Below are 23,522 nucleotides of genomic sequence, written 5' to 3'. Positions count from 1 at the left end.
AAATGACAATTTGTTTTCCTTCTGGAAAAGTCAAGGCAAATGGTAAAATCGGTAATTAGAAACAGGCTTGTGAATCTTGGCCTATTTTCCTTTCTTAAAAGCTGTGGTAGATGTTTGGCTCTAAAGTTCTTTTATCTCATAGCAGAATTCCAGGGGAGCTGCCTTAAACTTACGTCTTATTTAAGGTTGAGTCTAAGTCCAAAATATGGGTAACGTCTTATTTATGAGTGGAAAGGATCTTACTTCATTTTAAACCTATTTACTGTGCCCACTGCCACATGGTCCTGTACCGTCAGTGGCCAGAACAAGCACTGCCAATTTCAGGAGTCCATTTTCTAATGCAAAATTTTATAAAATTTCTGTACAATTTAGCAATGCTAATATACAAGGGATAACAAGAACTACAAAACAGAAGGAAGAATTGGAAGAGACGGAAAACTTCTGATAAACTCAGGAGTTTCCATGCATTTAATTAAACCTCATTCATGAGGTTTAAACATCATATGAGGAGGAGTGTGTGCAGATTAAGAAGCTAAATGTATTTCTGAGTTTCCACACTTCTATATTGTGAGGGATTTTTAACGTATGAGTTATTAAATGTGAACCATGGAGCATCCTGTCAAATATTGGTTCATACAGCTGATTTGGGAAAGAGATGAGTATGGAAATATGAGAGCATATAAAATGAGACAAGCTATCTGCACTCATCTGACTTTAAGGTAATGCACCAAAACTCATCTAATAGATTGTTTGCTACAATCAAATTTTCTTGCACCTCGGACTACAAAAAGAAGTTAAATACAGAATACTGAGTTTAAAAACAAACCAAGTATATGCTGCATATCTCAAATTAAGGGGGGATTGGTATTCATGCTAGCAAGTTGCAGTAATCATCCTAAATCTTAACTGTTACCTAAAAGCACTTTGTGACAGGGATCTGGCGGGCCATGACAATTATATTCTAAATTTCGGTGTCCTTATTAGGTGATTTTCTTATTGACTAGATGTCCACAGGGTTTGTAGTACCCAAGTAGGTTTTCAGGGATCCCAAGGTCTAGGATTTACCATCCAGGTGATTCTACCTGAGAGTGAACAAAACTTACTACAAAAGATTTGAGGAGAAGCCCCTTCTCCTACTTGGAGAGGGACCAACTATGATATTACCAGAAAGTGCAACTCCTGAGTGTCATGGCTAGGGGAGACAGATGACACAACATTGGTTCATGCAGCAGAGAGAGTTTTAATGGTGTGCACAGTTCTTATACAGGCTATTCGAAAGACTCCACGTTCGAACCTGATTGGCTGTGATTGGTTACCACCCATTTCTCTGGCCAAGAGCTGCCTGCTTACGTTCATAGTTGGGGATTGGCTGGTGTCTCCTCTCTGTAGCCAACTCCCTCCTCCTCTCAGGCTCACAGACCAGCTGTTTTGCTGTCATACATAAGCAGGTAGGTAGAAGTGGATCAGACGCAAGAGAGCTACCTCTAACCTCCACATCAGGAAAACTGCCAGGAGAAGACCGAGTCCATCAAAATACGCAGGTTTTTTAATACTGTTAACACCTGATTTGATTGTGAGCCTCAGCCTGAGGAGAACAGCCATTGCCTTGGAAGTTGATCTGTTTGTTTTGAGTGCGGAAAATGAGGCTCATCTGTAGCCCAGGTTTGTGCTTGAGATGTTTGATTTTCTGAAATTCCTTTTACAGGGAATTTTCTGTAAACAAGAGACATGTTTTTGTAACGGCAAATTTGTTTACATATTTTCCCTAGGAGAGACTTCTTCTTGGTGTGTCTCCGGTCTGGCCAATGTGATTGAAGAGATTTGTCTTGTCACCAATCAAATTGGTCTGTGTAGAATAGTATAAAAGGAGAGACACATTCCAAGAATAAAAGAATCATTTTCAACCTTCTGGAGTCAGAGTCTCTGTGTCGTTGTGGTGTACAACAAAGTCACTTATCTGCTTAATGAGTTACAGAGTGTTTTCAGACTTTTAAGGAGTTATAAGAACTGTTACCTCCGGGAAAAAAGAGACCTTTAAAGAAACCTCTCTAGGCTGCAAAAACCGTGCTTTCTACTGTTTTTGAAGAAAATTCTAGAACTGAAGGTTTCCTTATCACTGGCATTTGTGGAGATGTCCAGGCAGGTCTGTGATGAGTGCTGGGGACTGGAGCATTAGTCAGTCCATCTGAACTGCTCCATCCAGACAACATCTCCTAAGAACTTTTGATTTAAAATGCATTGCAAAAATCCTTCCACCAGCAGAAGCAGCTTCGGATGGTATCAGAGAAATTTCCCAGAGATTACAGCTTATGGGGTTTTATTTCTCACAGGTTGGTAGTGTGTTTTTTGAAGGAAGAGAAAGTGAAAATGGGCCAAGTCAATTGTGTGAGCAAAAACAGAGATTCTTACTCAGACCCCTGAAATTATCTCATCTGTTTAAAAGGTTGTGGCTGCTTTGATTTTATTATATGCTACACTGCAAAACCAGAACATGCATGAAATGTGTGGAAGTTAAAGGGGGAATTTCAGGGATTGTAAGAGATATCAGGCATAAATTTGAAATTAGTTGTGGATAGCTTATTTAGTGTCTTTTGGCAACTGCTGTGTATTCAGAATGTATCCGTGATTCAGGGAAGCAGTTAACTGTAAGCACTAAAATTGTATTGTTTCCTTCGAAAGTTGTCAAGATTTTCAAACTTACAATGTGCTGATGCTGAAGGTTTCAAAGGAGTGATTACTACTAAAAATCACTATCATAGCAAATCAGTGGTGTAACAAGAACACCAGGCCTTGAGAAGTTTCTGAAATAACTCGCACACAAATACTGCAAAAAGTATTATTTCACATCATAAGACTGACAAGCAAATCACTGGGCCAAATCCTGAGAAATTATGTATAAAACTCATTTTTTCTATTAAATTGGCCACAGTTAATGCTACAGAAACTAAATTGATACTCCTCTTGCAGCAGTCTGGTTGTAAGTGGTCCAGGAATTGCCATTCTATTGCTCTGCTGGTTTCTTTCGGCAACATAATAGATATATGTGTTACTTCAGCTGACAACAGCAAATAGTGCAGAACGAAGAATAGGCATCACTGTTGATGGAGGTGAAGCGTCTAATGACGGTTGCCTGAGAGACACAGACTTTGCCCTGTTCCTTTCACTTTTAAAAAATTTAAATTGCCAAGGAAACTTTGGGTAGTACAGTTCAGACTTTCAGAAAATAGTGCAGCTAATACCAGCCATGAGAGTATTTGTTCTGCTAAGGTTTTGTGATTGACGTTCAACTTTTTACTATTCTGAAATAATGACATTCCATTTCCCTCGTAACACGTTCATTCTTTTTTGTTAAAGAAGAAAAGCCGAGTGGAGCAAGTTTAGTCACTACATGTAGTTTATAGTTGCTAAACTCGTGCTGCTCTTCTGCTAAGATGACTTCAGGCCAAGAGAGATTCTGTTTCCATGTGTACCACTCCAGTTCAACAACAGGAACTTCTTAAAACACCTTTCTTAAAGCTGAGATCAAAAAGTTACTTTATGTATCATCACAGATCAAGATGGAAAGCCTTCTTTTGAAAGAAACGGTTCTCTTTGTCCAGAAAATCTCAAAAATTCATTCCATTTCCCCTCTGCCTAGGGCAGTGCTGAAACTTGGCTTAATAAACCAGAAAAATACGAGCTTGCAAGACTGATGTTCACTTTTCTTTGGACAGGTCATACTGAAAAAAACCTCTTAATACTAAACACCTGTAACGAATTTGTGTATGGCAATTTTAATGGAATTTATGACTACTGACTTTGGTAACTTTGTGTTAGAAGTTCAAACAGATGTAAGAACACTAAATAGAGTGAATCTGTACTTATTAAACCTTCTGGATATTATTTCTATTAGAAATGTATAAATAATAAAAATAAATCACATTGCCACATACCTGAAACACACAAGGCTCCTATAGAAAAATAAACATTGTGGCCATGAGTAAGAGTCTATGTTCTCTTTTTCACTGAGAGTACTAACTGAAATCATGTCAACTAACACTAAATTATTCTTTGCTTGTGTTAAAACCAGGCTGATACACTGATGGAAGGTACTTATCAGTTTATGGGACCAGTTTGTTCTGACCAGCCCTTTGGCAATGCAGAGAAACTGTAGATTTATTCAGCTAATTCAAATTAAACCTCAAAAATCAAGTGGAAATTTAAATCATAAGAATTTTTTCCTTAATAAAAGATTATGTAGAAACAGTTAAGTTTGTATTTCCAAAATCTAAGGAATTACCTTGAACTAGTTCAGTTAGTTCTGTTTTCAGGATTATTCTGTGCATTGATTTCTAAAAATATTAGCCTGTGACACAGAGGTCAACTTAAATTTATATTTTTCAGTTGTTATGATGCTACAGATTTTGCCTCTAGGCAAGTTTTTTTATTACCTGGTGTACTTTATATTCATTATAAATTTCAGAGTTGATTTAGAAGCTTGAGTCCATAAGGTAATGCTGTCCTTTCCATGTGCATAGTTATAAATTTTCTAATCAATCTTGATGTAACCATTGAACACTTTTCTCCCAAAACCTCGTTTCATACAGCAGGTATGATTTTATTCTTCTACTGCTGGAAAGACCATCAAATTCTGTATCCACAAAATAAGATGTATTTCAGTTTTAGGTGAAGGTCACAAATAATAAAGCCTCCAAGGCACTATCTTATATTGAGTAATTGCCAAAAAGGCAACATTCATTATCTTCTACACGTCTCCCTTGGAAGCAATTGATGCTCATTCTATCTGAGCTGTTACAATCTCTGTCAGGAATGGGCTGTCAGGAGTGTTCCAGAGCTATGGGCCCTCTGTGACACACTGGGGAGCAGATTCTTTTCTTTGTGCCTCCAAGAGATTTTAGGGTTCCATGTCCTAGCATTGCCCTCTGACCTGTGTCCCATTGCACTGCTGGAGGATGTTTGGTGCTACTGAAATGTTCTTTGATGTGGAGCAGTTACCTTGCAACTCAAAAGGTGCTCATGCAGTACTGTATTTCTCACATCAACAGTGTGCTGGCTACTGGCACTTTTCACAAGCTAAGTCCTTACAAGCCACGGAAAGAAAATGTCACGTGGTTATTGCCTTACAAACTCTGGCCTCTGCCAGCACTGGTCAGATGAGCAGCATTTTTTGTGATGCCGTGTGATTGACACTGAGCCGTGCATACACCCACAGGTTAGGGAAACAGCTGGATAAGGAGGGCTCTGGAAAGATCACTGCTGTGCTAAACAGCTTTTCAGTCAGAATTTTCTGGAGTTGCTAGTTGGAAATAATTGAGGGTTCTGCTTGCTGTGCTGTTTAAGCTTAAGCACATACCTGACATCCACAGTTCAGTTACTCCTGTGTCAGGGTGTTTTCATGAACTGAGGGCAACACAGCAGCACAGTCCCAAACTCTCTCACATCCAAGAGGGAGCATCCACTCCTTTCCCGTTCCCTGCATCCATTCCTGCTGCTGTACTCAGAGCAGAGTTGATCTTGTGACTCAGTTGCTGCTGTGAGTTGTGCTGTTCTGGCCCTTTGGCTCATATGTGCAGCCTCCTTGAGCTGTGTTCAAGCCATCCCTTGAGCAGTCTGTCCTGGGGGTCTGCTCTCTGCCCTGATGCTCAGCCCTGCTTTAGGGCACAGCCCCCACCATTGTCCTGCTCTGGCTTCTTTGTGTCACTTCTGGCCTGTTTTCCCCCATCCAGCCCATGAACCATTTCCAAGGAGACTGCACTCAAGGGAAGCACAAAGCAGGTTCTGCCCGTTTTAGAGCCCTGGCACAACACACAAATCTTTTAAGAGTGTATGATCTGCCCTCTCATGGCTAATTTTTGGTGGATTAGTTAAGGCAATACCTTGGCATGGTTTAACTCAGCACTTCTTATTTATAAGAGAATTTGAAAAGGCCTTTGCTTAAATTCAAGCATGAAAAATAAAAAATGATTCGTGTCCTGGTCTTACATACTACAATTTGTTAGCTCTCAGGATCTAGTCCTTGCAATAGAACTAAAGGTAGAGAGAGACGTACACACCTGTTTTTTGCAGAGTGAGTTTTAAAATTAGACAGAAATAGGATGTGAGAGTACAGATCAAAATCTGTAATCTGTGCTAAGTTCAACTTGAATTTCAGCTCGACAGTCTGAATCTTGCTGCTGAAATCTGTAGGTGATCATTTTTTCCAAAGGGTGTGGGATGGCAGTCACACCCCCCTCACCTCACACTGCCTGCCTGCACTGTCCCATCACATCCAGACCTCTCCTCCTTCTCTCAACTCCCAAACAATGCCTAAGGTGTTTATTTGCTTCCTTTCCCACCCCCATTCTAGTTTTTGGGGGGTTGGAGGAATTTTGGAAGGGTTTGGTTGGTTTGTTTTCAGGCAAAACCAGCTTGAGAACCTTCCCATTTCTCCTGTTCAGTGGAAGAGCTGCAGAACATTCCTTTGTGTTCAACTGCCAAGACAGAAATTTCAAAGTAAATGAAAACACACTTGCTGCTATCATTTAATACACATTTAGATGAATATTTAAGAATCTTCACAGCCTTATGAAAACAAATATATTTTCAGAATGTTTCCTCACTGACAGCAGAACTCAGCATTTGCTGTATCTGTGTCCAAAAGCAGCCTCAGCAAGATCAGCAAGTTTATTTGGAAGTTCAGATTCACAGCACAGTTCAAAACTGAATGCATTAATGGACTTAAAGGTTTGAAATGTGATCTTGTCAATAAAAAAAGCATCAGTATACTTGAGCATCATAAATGGCAATTAATCCAGTGGTAGAGAATTTTCTAATGTCGGCAAGTTCATAAAAGCAGAAAACTTACATGAATAGAATGTAAAACAAGAGTGAGCATGTAGTATTTGCCTTGCATTTTCTAGAACAGCCAAGAGGGCCATGGACAGACCCACCTGAACAGCTCTAAAAAGCAGTTTTGGAACTTAAAGAGTAGGTTTATGTGTAATGTGAGATGTCTTCCAATCCATGTGTCACATTTGAGCTGGTTGGTGAAGGTGAATAATTTCATTTGTTCTCTAGGTTGCAGGGGATAGCTTTGCAGCAGTGCAGTTTCTTTCTTCTTTCAAAAGTTCTTCAGTATTTATGTTGTTTATAAACGATTTTTCTGGACTAGTCACTACACTGACAGACTTTTTAGATTATGTAAGTGGCCTGTTTTTTTCAAGAAGTGCATCTTTTCCTATCTTCCTTTATTTTCACCTGATTTCAGAGAATTCAGACAATACATTTCAGTCTCTCTGAAAATTAGGTAAATAATTACCAGCCTTACGCCCATCATAGCAGTGACCATCTGACATTCAGGTGACTGATGATGCAGGAACTTCTTGGGTAAGAAACAGTTCTATGTCCTAGGCAGTGTATTTAGTCCAGAATACAGAAATCAGACAATGTGGCATGAAATAAGAAGTACCCATGCACTCAGCTATCCCGTTACATCCCAGAGAGCAATTCTTGTGCAAAGAGTTTCTCAGATGCTTCAGAGACTGGCAAGATACAAATGTTGCTCAAGAGGGAGAGAGAACAGAAGTGAGCCTTCCCTAGAGACTTCTTAGTTACTGGGCCTCCCATAAAAACAGGTTCATCCTGAGTGAGAGGGACCACAAAGGCTTTTGTGCTTCTGCCTGTTGCACACAGAGAAATGCAGGAAAGTATTTCAAATTAATCTCTGGGTACAGGAGATCTGGATTCTCCCTGAACATGGAGGTTTTCCTAGATAAGGATTAAGCCAGCTGTTGTGCTCAGCAGCCTGTGTGCAGGGGCTGGGTGCCACATGCTGTGTGTGCAACAGGTTGTCAGGGAAGCAGGGACTGGATTCTGCCCCAGAAGAAATATCAGACTGTCAGAGTCTTCACCACACAAAGGAAAATGGATTGTTCAGTGAAAGATCAATCACTGTTCAGCAATTACCTAAATAGTTTGATGTAGCCGTTGAGGGGATGCCAAGGTTTCTTTCCATTCCAAAATATTTTGCAGTAATGGCTCTGTTTAGAGTTGTGGCTTGGCAGAACCAGGTCAGCCTTCTCAGAGATCAGGATTGTCCAGACAACATTTTTTCCAGCGTGTGAGTAAGTGCATCACATCAACTGTGCTCACTTCTGGCCTTTCCAGGAGTAATCAAAGTTGGAGTTTTGGTAATCTCACTGCAGAAGCAGCATCCCCAGGGAGAGCCAGAGCGCTGTTGAGATGGGGTTTAGAGAAATCTGATTACTCCAGAAAACACCAGAGCAGAGAACATCACTGTTCCTGTCTTGAACTATCATTACAGATACAAACTGCAGCACTCAGTGCTGAACTCTGTGCTGGCTGTTCACTTGTCTTTGCAAGACAGCAGAGGCTGGACATTTCTGCCTCCCTGGCTGTCATTAACTGCAGGAGTCTTGTGGGAAGCCAAAATAGTGCAGGGCTACAATTCTTGAGGGGTTGATATCACATACAAAAATGCCCTGGAGAATGGGACTGGTTAACCCTTCCTGTGTGATCCTTACACCTGTCCCTCACATCTGCCTTCTCCAAACTGAATCCCCTAATGCCCTGCAGTTCCAGAGTGACATGGTCAGTAAAACCATCCTAAAGGATGCACCAGCAGGCATGGACTGGATTTGGCAATACTTAAATTCCAACTTAATACCTGAGAGTTATTTTAGTACCAGTATACTGAGAGGCATTGGGATACCCAGAAAAAGCACTTATGACAGAATAGATTGTCTTTCGTTATATTTTTTTGTTCCTACTTTATTTATATTTTTCAGCAAAAGGATCAGTAGTGTCTCAAAGACATTAAAATAAAGCTGAATCTACAGATTAGAGCTCAAAGTATCTGCTGGAAAAACAGTCTTTTCCCTTAAAACAGTAAGTTCCAAATTACTTTTGTCTGAACAACTTTTTTGGTTCTGTTCAATTTCATTTATTTCTTCACCTTTCTGCTGGATATTCTTTAAAGTCTTACATCGCACTCATCCTGTTTCAGACCAGTCACTCATTTTAACAGCACAGCCATAGTCCCCAGTCCTACAGCATGAGCCACAAAAAAACCCAATAATGAAGAACATGAAGAGGAAAGATTAGAGACCACAGGATAGCTCAAAATTTCCTTCATTTTAATGCCAAGTCCCATTTCAAGTCCAGAATGACCAACACAACTTTTTTTTTTTTTTTTTTTTTTTTTTTTGCATTTCATCTTTTTCCTTTTCAATCTAAGCTTCACCCCAGGCCAAAATCTCCCCCTTTTCCACCCCCCAAATTACAGTGAGTGCCAGGCAAATGCTCAAGTTCTGATTGTGCCTGATTCAAGGGAAATCTGTTGGACCGTGTCAGTGATTGATGGCTGAGGGACTAACCAGACCTGGTTAGAAATTACCAGCTGAGTGGCAGTAATTGATGGCAGCTCATTAGTCATACCCACAGCCTGGGCACTGGCAGGCAGAGGAGGGGAGTCCAGTGTCCCACTCAGAGGCAGGCAGGCCACAGACCCAGTCCACAGGGACTGGAGGTGGAAAAGAGGGAGAGGATTCTGCCTTCTTCCCTTCCCCTTTCTCATTTTTAGTTCATTTGCCAACAAGGATTTCCCTTACCCAAGACTTTTTTTCATTGCTTTAATGAACAACCTGTGCCAGCTCCACTAAGCATCACCCTTGCTTTTTAACCTTTAAACCAAACTGTTCTTTAATTTGTTTCAATTTCTAATTTTTTTGCCATAGTTGTGCTAAATCTTCCAGCAGCAGGAACTTTACTCATATTACATGGAAAAACCCATTTCCCTCAAAACTGTAGTATCTTTTTGACTAGAATGAGAGAGAAACACATTATCTTTTCAGAACTTTAGTAACCCTGACCCTAGAAGATTGTTACCTGCTTAGTTTTGGACCAGGATATACCTCTCCCTATAGCTGCCTCCTCCTACTCCAGCTGTATGAAAAGTCAGTATGAAAAGCATCTGTAAACACCTTCATAAGCAGCTGACCTATATTTTTCAGAAGCATTAGTGTTTGATTGTATAGCTTTAGTAGGTGTGAGCTCACCACAGGGTGGCAGAGAAAAATGTAATTACATACTGTTGTATAACTATTCTTTACCCCAAGCTTAGCATAATTTATAGAAGTGAATTAGTGTGGTTTAATCACTGTAATGAAAGGAGTGGTACTGCGTTCTACACGTGTATCCCAAATGTGTAGATTAAAATAAGCAAAAGCTTTGCAGGGCTAGAGGTCACTAATTTTGATTGCTAAATACTTTTTCCCAGGTAATACTTCTAATTTAAGAAAATGTTTAATTAGGCATAAATAAGCAGTTACAATTTTAAAGGTAAATTGTAGTGGGTGTTGCATGATGTCTTTATTAAGGGAATAGCAAAAAATTGCCATTTTTTAGAAGACAAAATCTTTCCAGAATCCTAAATCCTCATTTTCCCCTTTCTGTTTTCTGTTATCTCTCATTTAACAGATATAGTGGTTGAACTTTTCTTGTCATTGAGAATCCTTCATACAGAGGGCAGATGACATTTGAACAGACCAGTATGGAATTATGAGTATGGAATTAGCAGTATGTAATATGATGCTGCTGGAGATGTTCAAAATTTTAATCTTTTATTTGTTTCAAGATTTATTGGTGAAAATTTTTAATTTTTTTACTATCTCTTGAATAATGGCAATGCTTTCTTACTCTGGAGGATGTATTTCAGCTGTCAATGCTTTGCTGCTTAAAAAAAAATCAGAATACTTTCAGTTTCCGAATTTGAAGCCATTGTGATACTGTCTAATATTACTGCAGTCTGGAGATTTCTGTGACCAATTATTGAGATGAATGCCATTCTATACTCTGTCATTTCTCTGGTGTCCCTGATTTATCTCTTGAAGCCTTTATGACTTTACCTTTGACTTTTATGTAGAGGCAGAGCAGGTCGTGGGGTATGATGCAGAGAGGCATTGGTATGATAATTTTCTTCAAGCTGCGTAGGTGGAAATAATTAATGGACTGCTTTATTGATGTACATAGATTAATGATTCTCTCTTTGGTTCCAATTCCTAGCCTCAATAAAGTAGCTTGAGATTTTATCTGAGGGACCAGTAATTACACAGGGCAAGAATAATCACTGTACAAATACAATCTGATGGTGTTTTATGCCATTGCCAGGACCAGTGCTAAAGCTTAAAAATATAAACAAAGATGTGCTGCATGGATAAGCTGACACCTTTCATTTAAATTCATGAACTCTGGAGAAACTTAAATTCAGAAATTCTGTGCTCTTGGAAGTTGAGCAAACTTCAGCAGGCTTGGTGCAGTAGAACAGAAACAACTTGTCTTGCCTAGACTCCACCTCATGTCACTGTCAAGGGTCAGGAGCAGATACCTTGGGAAAAACAAGCATCAATAAAAATAAACCATAAAAATTGAATCACATTTGTCACTTTTTTGTCTCTCCAAAACTGGTGCAGATTTTAAGCAAGGATTTTGGCAGTTCACATCACTGTGATATTCATCCTAGAGTTCTGTCTGATCTGAATGAAATTGTTCTTTTTATCAGTTTATACTAAAAGTAACTTTTCCAATGCTTGATTCTGAGACAGTTTATCAGATTCATTCCCCATAAAGAAGCTCCTGTGTGGGAACATCCCTTGGCACCTTTTTGTGAGCAGTAAGGAAAATAATGCATACAGCTTTACTGCCATATAATGTTGCCTGTGCTGCTCTTACAACCTGATCACCAGCTGGTCCTACACACTAAGCCAGTGTCCTTGATTCTCATACTCTTAAAAAAGTTATTGGTGGCTTTTAAGACCTCAGAAAATTGTTTTTTGATACCTTCTTCTGGCATGTCTTATTTTCAGTTTTATATTTAACTGGTAAGAGTTTATCACCTTTTCCATTTTTCTTATTTAGACAGAATTTTTTTAAATGCTCCCTTACTTCCAGCCACCCTATTTATTTCCTGTAATTGAAGTTTTCAGGCTTCTTTCCCCTGTTTAAACAAAGGCTCAGAACAACCCAGAACACCTTAGTTCTTGTGGCCATTTAAATAAGATTCCTCATTTCTATCTAGTTCTTCACTGGGTTACACAAAAATCAACTACACAAGGCTTTTCATTCCTACAGAGATCTGAATCAGTGTAGTGGGATGCCTATTACACAATCATTGAATCACTAAGTTTGGAAAAGACCTCTGAGGTCATAGAGTCCAACCCTTAACTCAACACCCCAGGTCCACAACTAAACCATGGCCCCAAGAACCAAATCTACACATTTTGTGGATACAAAAAATGTTGCGTCTATAGTTGCTGCTAAAGCAGAGTCCTTGCCTTGCTCAGATCCAGTCATTTTACACTGGGTACCTGTCCACAGCCCTTCCAGGACCCAGACCTTTGAGTCCAGCATGATTTTTATTACAGTCTGGCAGTTCAGATATCATACACAATGCACTCCTGTTCTCATCCTGGGAAAACTGTTGACTCCTCTCAGCACAAATGCAAAGTGTTCCATGCAGGTAATGCCATTCTGCTTATCTGCAAGTTTGCTGTCCCTATGGAAGGACATGCTCCTGGGACACCATTTCCTCATTGTTTTCCTCTGGAGAAGGGACGCTTATATTTATTTCAGCAAATCCAGGACACTCATCACCAGAATAGCTCTCAATCCTTGCTTTATTGTTCTATCTGCTTTTATTTCACTGCTATAATGCATAGGTTTGGTAAAAGCCATCAGAATCCCTCATCCTTTTGTGTCATGCTGATGCTCAAGCACCTTCATCTATCTCAATATAAATTGTTCCCAGTAAATTGAAAAAAGAGCAGCTGCAATAAGATACAGAATAAATAAAGATGCCAGAGATTCCTGCACAGGTATAAAATATAAGTAATCCACCTCACCATATAACACACATGCACACAAAAATCTGTTGTCCATAGTGTGCCAGCACACAGAAAATATAAACTCTGAATTTTCTGTTAGGAGAAGTTTGAAGACATCAATCAGACACAAACTTGTGATCTGATGTCTGTGTAATATGTTTGTAACAACTCACCTCCCAAGCAGTGCAAGTTTAGGGGGATTTATAGAGGAAACAGATGACACAATAGCTATATTCCGGCTTTGGGTACAATAACAAGGAGCTGGAGCACCTTGTTAAATGATATTTTGAGCTGGTATTTGGCCTGCATGCAAACTGGAGAGTCACAGTAGCTCCTGTACTGCACAGGTACTGTCTAAAATGCTTCGGAAGTCCACACACAAAAAAGCAGCATATTCCACGCATGAGTAGATTTTTATGGAAATACAACATAATTGTGAGAGATACTCTTTCATTAATGACTTAAGCCCAAGTAGAACTTGTCGGCTAGTTAAGCTGGAAAAAAAAATAATTAATATTTTTATACGTTTTCTTACATTCCTATGCCTGATTTCTTCAGCCTAACAGTTAATTCAGTACCTGTGTTTATTTTAAGCCTTGGCTTCCTGCATGAACCTTCTTAGATATTTCTGTTACAGTTTTGAATACTTCTAGATCATTTTGGGCATCTAAACAGCAGAAATAATTACTTTAATTAAATGTAATCAGACATTAATATTGCTTAATATCCCCATCCTCTAGTCAACTTAGGTGTGCAGTCCTAAATCAGTCATCTTAATTAACCTTGGTCTGAAGCACAGGCAGAATCACTCTGGTCAGTGGGATGAGTGCAGCAGTAGGGAACTTTCTCTTTGTGTGCCCAGAAATCGCAGCAGGACTGGAGAGGTTCTGAAGCTCAAGTCTGGAGTGTTTAGAGAGGAATCAGAGATTTCAGATCAGACTCACATGTCTGATGATGGCTGTGATCTTTGCAGAACAATGCCACAAGTGTGCAGCTCCCTCTCCTCAAGTTTCAGGCTGTTGTGACAGGCACAGCACAGAACGCACGGTTTCGTGTCAGAAACAGGACTAACATTATAAAACCATCCCTCCTAGCAGCTCTTTTCCAGTGCAGCTTTTCTGGGTCAATCCCAGTTGCATCATAAATTTGTTTTGCTGTCAACATGAAGATAATGGGATGACGTGTTTGGTTTACTGTTTTATTTCACTTACCATTGTCTAGGTTTTTTTAATTTATTTTGAAAACTTGCTAAAGACTTGTTTTTTACCAATTCCAGGAATATTTCTGACCAGAATGTTGGGGTTTTTTTAATTAATTACTGGAAACCATTGAAGCAACAGATTCCCCATGTAATATTTTCCCCCTTGATTCTACAGCTCTACACTTTCATTAATTCATTTTTTTTAAAATAACACCAATAACACAACAGGGGGATTTATCAAGGGAAACCAGGCTCTCTCAGTTAACCTAAACTTTTATTTTAGGCTACTGTATAAAAGGGATTTTCTCTCTTACAAAAGCTGAATAGAGCTGCTATGGTATTTCTCTTCAGAAAGAACACAACTAGTTGTGAGATTGCTTGGTTTTAATTACACTACACTTACTGTATTCAATTTCAGAGCATTAGCACTATTATTTAGTATATTCTGTGAACTTCTCTAGGCTTCTAAGTCCACAGTGGAAGTGCGAATTGACTGGGAGGGCAAACACAGCCAAAAAACTTTTTAAGACCATACTGCCAATTTATTTTTCAGATCACACAAAGCTTCACTTATTTTAAGGGCCTTCCATCTGACCTTCTTTGGGGTGGTGGCACACAGGGTTTGTCACTCAAATAAGACTACTGACACAATTTGATACGGGCACCTGCAAATCCACCCATTTTGGGTGCTATTCCCTGATCACTGCTTTCCATGGCTGTGAATCATTCTACTGTCATCCCTCCTCTGAGAGTCTCATGGAGTATATCCTAAGAGGAGTTGCTGATTTAATTATCTGTCTCAGGAGTTAAAAAAAGGTAAGTCACCCAAAAATTTAGGGTATTTTTTAGTGGCACACAGTCATATAAAATTTGTATCCAAGGCAGTTTTAGCTCTGCTGGCTGCACCATGTAAATTATGGCTGTTAGAGTTCACTTGCACCTGTAGCATCTGTGGCGGCACAGACACACTGGCACCAAGAATGAAAACGTTTCAACTGAAAATTGAGTTTTCAGATATTTTTTAATAGGAGTTAACATCTGTAGATGATAACACCTGAACTACTGGAGCAGGCAACATCTGGAAAACACTTTCCATCACTCCTGCACAGACATTTACAGGGAGGTTTTGCTGTGCAAGCAGCAACCTAAGAATTCCCCAGAAAGTTTATCTAATTTTGTAGAAAAGTGACATGAAATATGGATTAACCCAACCAAAGTTTTACACCTACATACACTCAAACTTTGAAGGCAAAAAGATCTGAGTTGTATAAAACACATAAGGAAAATACCAAGATCACCCTTGTCCTAGGGCTACACTACTCAGAAGATATTTTCCACCTTTCTCCCCTCCAAGGAATATCCTCTCAATGTGTTAAGCCCAATGTAAATGTGAAGTTCAAATCCAGCCAAAATTCTATGTAGCTCCCACTAGAATAGCCAAAAACTGCAATCAGGAGCAAACATTCATACTACAAAATCCTGCATCAAACTGACCACAACAACAAAAATGCTTTTTATAGCCCAGGTGGGTTGTTTTCAGCTCTATCCACCAGGCAAAGCACTGTGCCCCTGCACCAGGGTCCCAGCCTTCCCCAGTCTGGGTTTGGAGGTTTTGCCACACACGGTTTGGACATCAGAAGAATGTTTTGAAGCTTAAAGGCTGTGAAATTTTTTAGCAGCATGTAAAAAGAAAAAATTTGAGGCAAAAAAATTCACAAGAAGATTGTGAAATTTTCAACTGCTACACAAAACTACAGAAAATTTTTGACAAGGTCGAAGTTGCAGACACAAATCTAAATGCGTCCTTTGTGCATCTTGTAATTGCACTCCACTCATCTACAGAAATGTTTTTATTAGCCAGAGGGAAGTCAAGGTTGATCTTGCCTGTAAATTGCAGATGAGGTGCAATGGGACCCTCAGCTGTAGTTCCCTGATCTGCAGCAATGTCACATTTTTTTTTCCAATTAGGAAATGCAGAAAGTAACTCAGTTTATCCACAGTCAGGGTTTCCTTATTGTTCCAAGCCACCAGAATGTGACTTCTCCAAGAAGATTTCTTTAAAATCAAAACTTTATCTAAAGAAAGATTTGGGTGAACAGAACAGAAATAGGTGAAACCTCAAGAGCGCAGTCCTGTTCTCCACTATCACAGTGTGTGTTTCTCTTACAATATTTCTGTGGGTTTTAATGAATTTTTCTAAATATTTTAAGTATTTTTTTAAAAGTGAAGTAAAATCAAAGAGTTTCAGTCCAAGGACACATGGATAATATGCAAAGTTAGCATAATGACTAGTGAGTCACATTCCTATTGCTCAGTAAACATTCTGTAGTAGCAAAGGAGCTGTTTAATTATTGAAGCTGGGATTATATCTAAGGGGAAAAGAACTAACCCATCTTCTTTCCTGGTACAAAATTATATTAAACCATATGTTTTGGTCTTGAATGAAGTTTTTAATTTCAAATGCAAGATGAATTTGCCTGTTTTCAGTTTCAAAGTGTGTGTGCAGACCATCTGAAAAGTTTAATTACTTTGCCAACTACATGGCATGTACTGCCCCAGTCTTTCCAGACTTCTCTTAAACTTGCACTTTCTTATATGTTGCAGTGCCCTCCTTTTGGGGTTTGGTGAACTCAGCTTGGAATCTTTGCTCTGTTGGTAAAAGACAGTCACCTGTCAATATTGAAACCAGCCATATGATTTTTGATCCCTTCCTAACTCCTCTTCGCCTAAACACAGGGGGAAGAAAGGTAGGTGGTCTCTTCTGTTCTGGTGTATATAATAAATGGAGTTAGTAGACTTTCAAAAACATTTGCTATATTTTAGTTTTCTAAAGTATGTACTTTCATCTGTCAGCTCTGAGGCATAATTACAATGTGGTGTGTTTTAAAGATACTCCTCCAATCACTGAATTAATCAATGCTGCTTATCCAGCTGAAGGATTGGTATTTCAATTCTGAAATAATTTTATACATAAAAATCTTGAACCTTTTAGCAGTCTTGGCAGTAGTCATTAGTTTATAATGGTTTTGTGTTGCTTTTCTTGTGTTGCGGTGCCTAAAAGGGTATTTTAAAGTATTTATTGATTGTTTCAACCAGGCAGTTGTCTCTTACCCAATCTTTGTTACAGAGCAATGCAGGTGAAAAGGCACTGTGAATTGCAGTATCAGAGCAAGCAGAGACTCCCTTGTTGTCATGACAAATGAGATGTCCACTGGAAACAGCATGACATTCTAGGAATTCGCTCTGTACTTCCCTTGGAGGTTCTGGTGGCACATATGCAAATACATCAGAATTAATGTGGGCTTTGTTATAGATGAGTAATGCAATGGTTGTCTCTCACAGTTAAGGGATGAATATTATGTGTATGTTAAGAGAAATTTCACTGATGTAGAGTTACCTTATTGTGATATCTTCTCCCCATATTACTCTGTCCCCTCCCCCTCCTATTGTTGTCACAGGACAGCCCCAGCCTTGGTAATCAGGGCACTTGTGGGGAGGGCAGGCTTGTTACTAAGAGGCGTGGCATGGCAACACCTGACCTCCAGTCAAGTTGCAAGAAAGTAGTCTCCGCCAATGGATGGTGAAGAAGAGTTGACTGACAGACTTTGGGAGGGGTTAAGGTTACCTCATGCAACACCAGGTGTATAAAACGGCGGAGCAGCCATTTTGTGGCTGAGCGCATGGCAGTTTAGTCTCGTGCTCCCAGCACTGTAGTTTTCCTTATTCAGTGATTTTGTTGTATTTTGTAAAGGTTTAATAAACCTTAGAAATTTTAAAAGTGAGCCTCTTTTCTCACAATTTCATTACAGAAATGGTGGTGGTGTTATTACTGGAGGACAGTAATGCTTCCAATTCTAGCCTGAATTTCAGGGTAATGTTTACATTTGGCTTTTTAAATGGAAATGTGTGGAGAATTTTAGTTTTGATCCAAAAAAAAAAAAAAAAAAAAAAAAAAAAAAACCAAAACCAAAAAAAAAAAACCCACCAAAAAACTCACCAAAACTCAGAGTTTAATGACTCTGCTATGTACATAAAAGCTTATTCATTTCACATTATTTATAAATTACAGAATGACTAAACATGAAATTCGAAATGTGGAAGTTGTCAGTGAGTCAAATACAGGAGGTTCAGAATATTTCATGTCTTCAGCAACTGGAAGAATTCAGCTGGATTTTTGTACCAGTGCAGAGTGAAGAAAATGTCTGATCATTGATAAAATTTAGAGGCACTGACAAGCTGGGATATGCTGTATCAGTGATGAGGTTCTTACCAAGCTCACAAATACTGCCACCGATAACCTTCTATCATATTACAAGAACAGGGTTTGTTCTTGTGATTTGTCCTAAAGAGGTTTCCAAAACAGTTATATCAAAATTCTCCTTTGAGAAAAAAAGATTGCAATTTTGATGCCTTAATAAAAATTCTTCATTTATAGTTAAGGCTTAACTGAGGTTTTGACTTGGCAGGTAGTGTATTTGTGTTCACTTCCTCAGTGATTTTTTTATGTTAAAAATAGCGGTGCATTTCATATGGGCTGAAGCACTTCAGCTCTCAGCACTCTGTACCAAGTGCTGTGGCAGCCAGGGAATTTCTTGGACAAGACTTAACTCTGATTATGCCGTACAAGAAAAGATTTTATGGAACTGATCCTAAGAAAAATGACAAATAAATAAAGAAGGGATTTGATGTGGTTTCGAATCAAAGTTATAATAAGCTAGCTTACATGCACAGTGAACAAGAGTCAGCTGCTTGCACACAGTTACAGTTATAAAACCCTTTTGGAAAACTGGCTGGGAGGAGACTAAGAGAGAGCAAGATGGAAGGAGATACTCAGTTCAGTTATTCTTGGAACAGTAACTTTAAATTCTTAATAATTTTTTTTTTGCTATTAACTTAGAAGTTCAGTTTCTTCTGAGTTTGAACAATATTTATGTAATTTTGAAAGCAACATATCTACTTTGTGTGCTTCACTTTGGTAATTAACTTATGAGGAACAGAAGTGGCTCACCCACAGGAGCAGAATCCAAGACCAATCTCTGATCACTGATTTAATACTTCTCCTACCCCTTTCACTCCTTCCCACTCATTTCCCCTGGGCTTTTAGTGGGGAGCATTGCTTAATTTCTGTAAACCAGTTACCTGTTTAGTTCTCCCTTCTCGCCTTGGCAGACCAAAACTTCCATTTCACTAGAGAATTGATGTCAAAATTTTCTATTTAAGCACATCCCTTTCTAGTTCCTTTAGATAGTTTGTTTTATTTCAGTGTTAGTACTGAAAGCCTTTTAGCAAACCACATTGAGACTTTCTTACAGTTTCTTAGACTGCTTGGAAATGCAGCAGTATTTTTCTTTCTCCTTAAGAGAAGAAATGGTCTGACAGGAGGGTATGAAGGACAACATCACTGTTTTCCTACCCTGCAGCCTACAAGTGGAGAAAAGCCCAGTCTGTAGCCTGTCACACAGTAGGCGACTTAATGGTTACTTTTGGTTAGAGGCTGAGAATAAAATTCTTCTCGTTCCATTCAGGAGTAAAAGGGATGGCAATGCTATTTGCCAAATATTTAAACCTCTTTGATCCAGTTTTTTGCAATAAGGTTGCAGTGAGTAGTGATATATTGCTTTTTGTTCTGCCCAACGATTTCAGGGCAGAATCAGGTCACACATTTACAATTCAAGCACTATCAGATGTTACTCTGAATTGTACTCTTATTCTGTATGTGCGATTCTTCATTTCTTGAGAAAGTGGCTTTGCAGGTCCTGAAGTCTTGAGTGCCATTGATACAGATAATTGGATTTCAAGATCCATAATCTCAGCACAAGGTATTTAATGAGTTTACATGCAGAAGAAGAAAGGCTGCTTTTGAGGAAACTCCCCAGGTTCCAGTTCTCTCTCAAGCCCAGCTTTGTCTCTCGGTTATCCATTTAAATGAATTTAGCAAGCAACCCATTTCAGATAGACAGCCCTTTCTGATAAACAATGCCAACCCTTATTCATTTGCAAATCCCACTCCTCCATGTCACAAAGAATAGCACCCTTTTACTTTCTCTGCACTTTTTGCCTTGGATTCACGTAAGCACCAAAGCAATCAGCACAACAGAATATCTTACATTTAGGCAGGAAGCACCTTAGGTTTCAATCTCCAAAGCAGGGATTTCCAGCCTGTCATGGATGATTGTGGTGGATGAACAAACCACCCCACTTCCTACTGACCTGGTCCTTTGCTAGGAATCCTTCCTCAATTCACCTCTGCAAGAGCTCTGCCTTTGGTCCCCCAGATTTTGTCACTTGCCTTTCTGTAGCCCATCTGTCTTTGGTCTCCCGGTTCTTGGTGGACTCAATTTCAAAGTCCCATTTCTAGAATTCTTTAAGACTCAGCTTCAGTTCTTGGACCTTTTTTTTTTTTTTTTTCTTTTTTCTCCTAAAAACATTTTGTCCTAAAAGCATTTGTGTTAGACACCAAGTGCATCCCTTCCAAGTAATTAAACCTTGCCACATCAGTGACCTTATGTCTTATGATTCATTTAAGGTCACACTCAAGGACTGAAATTGTTGCCTAAAGCAGGTAAAGTTCTGTTTAAAACCAGTTTATTTTAAAGGCAAGCAAGGACATGATACCTGATGCTGACCTCTGGGGAAATAAAAGGAATTGATGTCTGCTGGCCAAGGACTGTTATTCTGTAGCTCAGTGTGCATAAATGGAAGTTACTCAGCAAGATCCAGACATCTGCCTGCTCATATGGGGCATTAATGAATGCAATCACGTATCATTTAAATTAATATCCATATAAATAATTGGTTCATTCTATGCATCACAAGATAATGGCTACATTCAGCAGTTTCTAAACTAAAAGAGGGTAGGAGAAAAGAGATTTATGGATTGAAATCAGTTTAATGGTTTCTCTGCCAGTTAGTTCTGATTCCATGCTGTTCAATCAATTCAGAGTATTACTAACATTTTTCTCAAGAGTACAATGTATGACAAGCGACAAGCTTTGCTTTGGTGATTACTAAAAGGACAGATACTAGTATGAAACATATTTCAGCACTGCAGGAATATAAAAAATGAATTGTTTGAAATGGTCCAGTATAACAGATCTAGCTAGACTATATCTGCATAGATGATTTGGCATGGCAGATACCAGCTCAACCAGCCTAGCTCAAAGTAGACACAACAAGGATAGGTCAAATTCAAACCCAGTCAGAGGACCTCAGCCAACCTCTGTGAAGCACATATACACCCATATCATTGGCCAGTGAGCTAGGCGGAATTAAGACCCTTGACTAATCGTGTCTGTAAGTGCAGGAAATTTGAAAACCCTTTATAAGGAGCTGCCAGACAATAAACGAGGCGGTTGCCACATGATTGCGGAGCGTGTATGTTGCATCCCGGTCTCCGACTCCATTGTGACATCTGGTGACCGCCTGATGTGATAGCAACAAGCTGCCGCGGTATTGCGGGGAGATGGGGGCAGCTAAATTTGCTGCCAGCAGCCAGTTGGGCTGCGGAAAGCTGTGGGCAAAAAATTTTTGTGGGCACCAGAGAGGGCCGTGGGCAGCAAATTTGCGGGCGGCAGAAAAACTCAAGGCAGTAAAGAACTGCGGGCAGTAAAGGAACACTGTGGGCAGTAAAGATCTGCGGGCAGTAAAGGAACACTGCGGGCAGTAAAGATCTGCGGGCAGTAAAGGAAGCCTGCAGGCAGCAGAGCGCCGTGGACAGAGAAGAGGCCGCAGGTGGAAGAGAAAGTGCCGCAGACAGTAAAGTGTGCGGCAAGGAATGGCAAGGAAAGCTGCGTGACGCCCCTGTGTGAAGTAAAGACATCAACCAGGAACATGGGGGTGGAGGCTTCGACACCGGATAACCACCTCTTGCTGATATGGACACTCATTTTAAAAAATAGATGGGAAAAGTACAACAAATGGGCTTTACTAGCCCTTATAACCTGGTGTGAGAGCCATGGGCTGGACATGTCAAAAGAAGGTCAAGCTAGTTGAATAGTCCCTTCTTCAAGAAGGAAAACTGCAATGTCTGCATGTGCTAAAGTTGAAACTGATTCATATAACATATCTTTGTTAGCTAGTTCACTTGCAGTTGCTACGTAGGTGTTATGCTGGTGTTACAAATATGGACGGTAGCTTGCATAATATGTCTTGAAGTTCATAGTAGAATGCTTATTGATTTTGCTTTTATACACTCTGCAAGCATCATGCTTGTCCTGTCAATATGAAAAACAAAACCCATTGTTTTGAATCTAAATTGTTAAATGCTGTCAAGAGTGTTTGCAGCTGCGAGCTGAACTTGTCATTTCCTACAACTAATTTGTAGAAATTTTCTGCCTTTATTATTCAAATAGCAAGTTCTACATGATTTAAAAAGTCAGTAAGTTGCCAATATCCTAAACCTTCCTTTAAAATTACTTTTTTAAATAGATGCTGCTGTAATAATTCTAACAGTAAGCTATCCTTTCAAGCACAAATTAACTGATGTGTTTTTCAAAGTATCTTCCAATAAAAAAAATTTAAGGTATCTCCTTTCCTCTTCAAAAAACTTACCATTTCAGTTATAGGATTTCAGAATCTAAGATAAGTTCTGTTCTCAGTCACTTAAAAATTGTGCAACAGTATAAAGCTCTAAAGCTTAAGAGCCATGCCATTGCCCCATACTGTGGGCTTGTAAAGACCTTTGTTGAAAGAAAAACTAAGCTTTAATCATACTGTTATTTTTAATGACTTTAGATTCTAACTTCTCTACTCTGAAACTCTTTATTCTTAAGGAGACACTGCAACCCTGTTCTGTGCTAAAAGCTTTACACCAGTACTCATGGGAGCAAGTGAGCCCAGAGATATTCACCTAGACTTCCTTACCTTGCAGCATTAAAAGAGATTTTCTTGCTGAGAAATAAAGATGATACCTCTATTCCAACCATATTACCCATTCACAGTCCAGCCCTTCTGCTGAGTCAACACCAAAAGAATTAATATTTCCCAGTTATAGATCTTCTATAAACAGTTATCCTGTGTTACAGAGATACTGCCCTTTATTATAAATTTATTCTACCCTGTCACTATAGAGATTTGGTAACTTTTAGGGAGTGAAATCCCAAAGTTGTAAGGAAAATGCACATTATCTTTCACTGCTTCACAGAGTTTTCTTTAACATAATTTGACCTGCAAAAAACTAGACAATTTCTACAGCTGTAAGGTGTGTCACACCAAACTAGTATACCCCATTCAGCAACTAGACAAGCCATAGTCAAACGTGCAAATAGTACTTTAAAACGCATCTTAAATGAATAAAAATAGGGGAGTGTGTAGTAAAACCCCACAGAGCAAAGAAGCAAAAGCTGTTTACACTTTGAATCACCTAAGAGTACCAGAACAATCCCAAAACCCAGTGATCTTAAATCATTTCCTATCACTGCAGTCATCTGGAGATGCCCAGTCAC

The 23,522-nt window shown here is 39.3% G+C and overlaps 1 protein-coding gene across 3 annotated transcripts in view; it reads left to right on the top strand.

The window, feature by feature from the left end:
• The window catches only part of CA10 (carbonic anhydrase 10), a 201,132-nt gene that overhangs the window by 63,632 nt on the left and 113,978 nt on the right, over nucleotides 1–23,522 (top strand). Inside the window, exon 4 of one of the 3 annotated variants that reach the window (XM_066200218.1) lies at nucleotides 16,684–16,826. The exons of the other annotated variants lie outside the window; for them this stretch is intronic. Coding sequence (XP_066056315.1) covers nucleotides 16,684–16,826 — 143 coding nt within the window. The remainder of the gene's footprint in view (nucleotides 1–16,683; nucleotides 16,827–23,522) is intronic. 3 annotated transcript variants of the gene reach the window in all.

Source organism: Chamaea fasciata, unplaced genomic scaffold, assembly GCF_029207755.1.
Source record: "Chamaea fasciata isolate MVZ Bird 193981 ecotype frontalis unplaced genomic scaffold, bChaFas1.0.hap1 SCAF_19, whole genome shotgun sequence".
Classification (NCBI taxonomy): Eukaryota; Metazoa; Chordata; class Aves; order Passeriformes; family Sylviidae; genus Chamaea; species Chamaea fasciata.
This window is presented reverse-complemented; position numbering and strand designations above follow the sequence as displayed.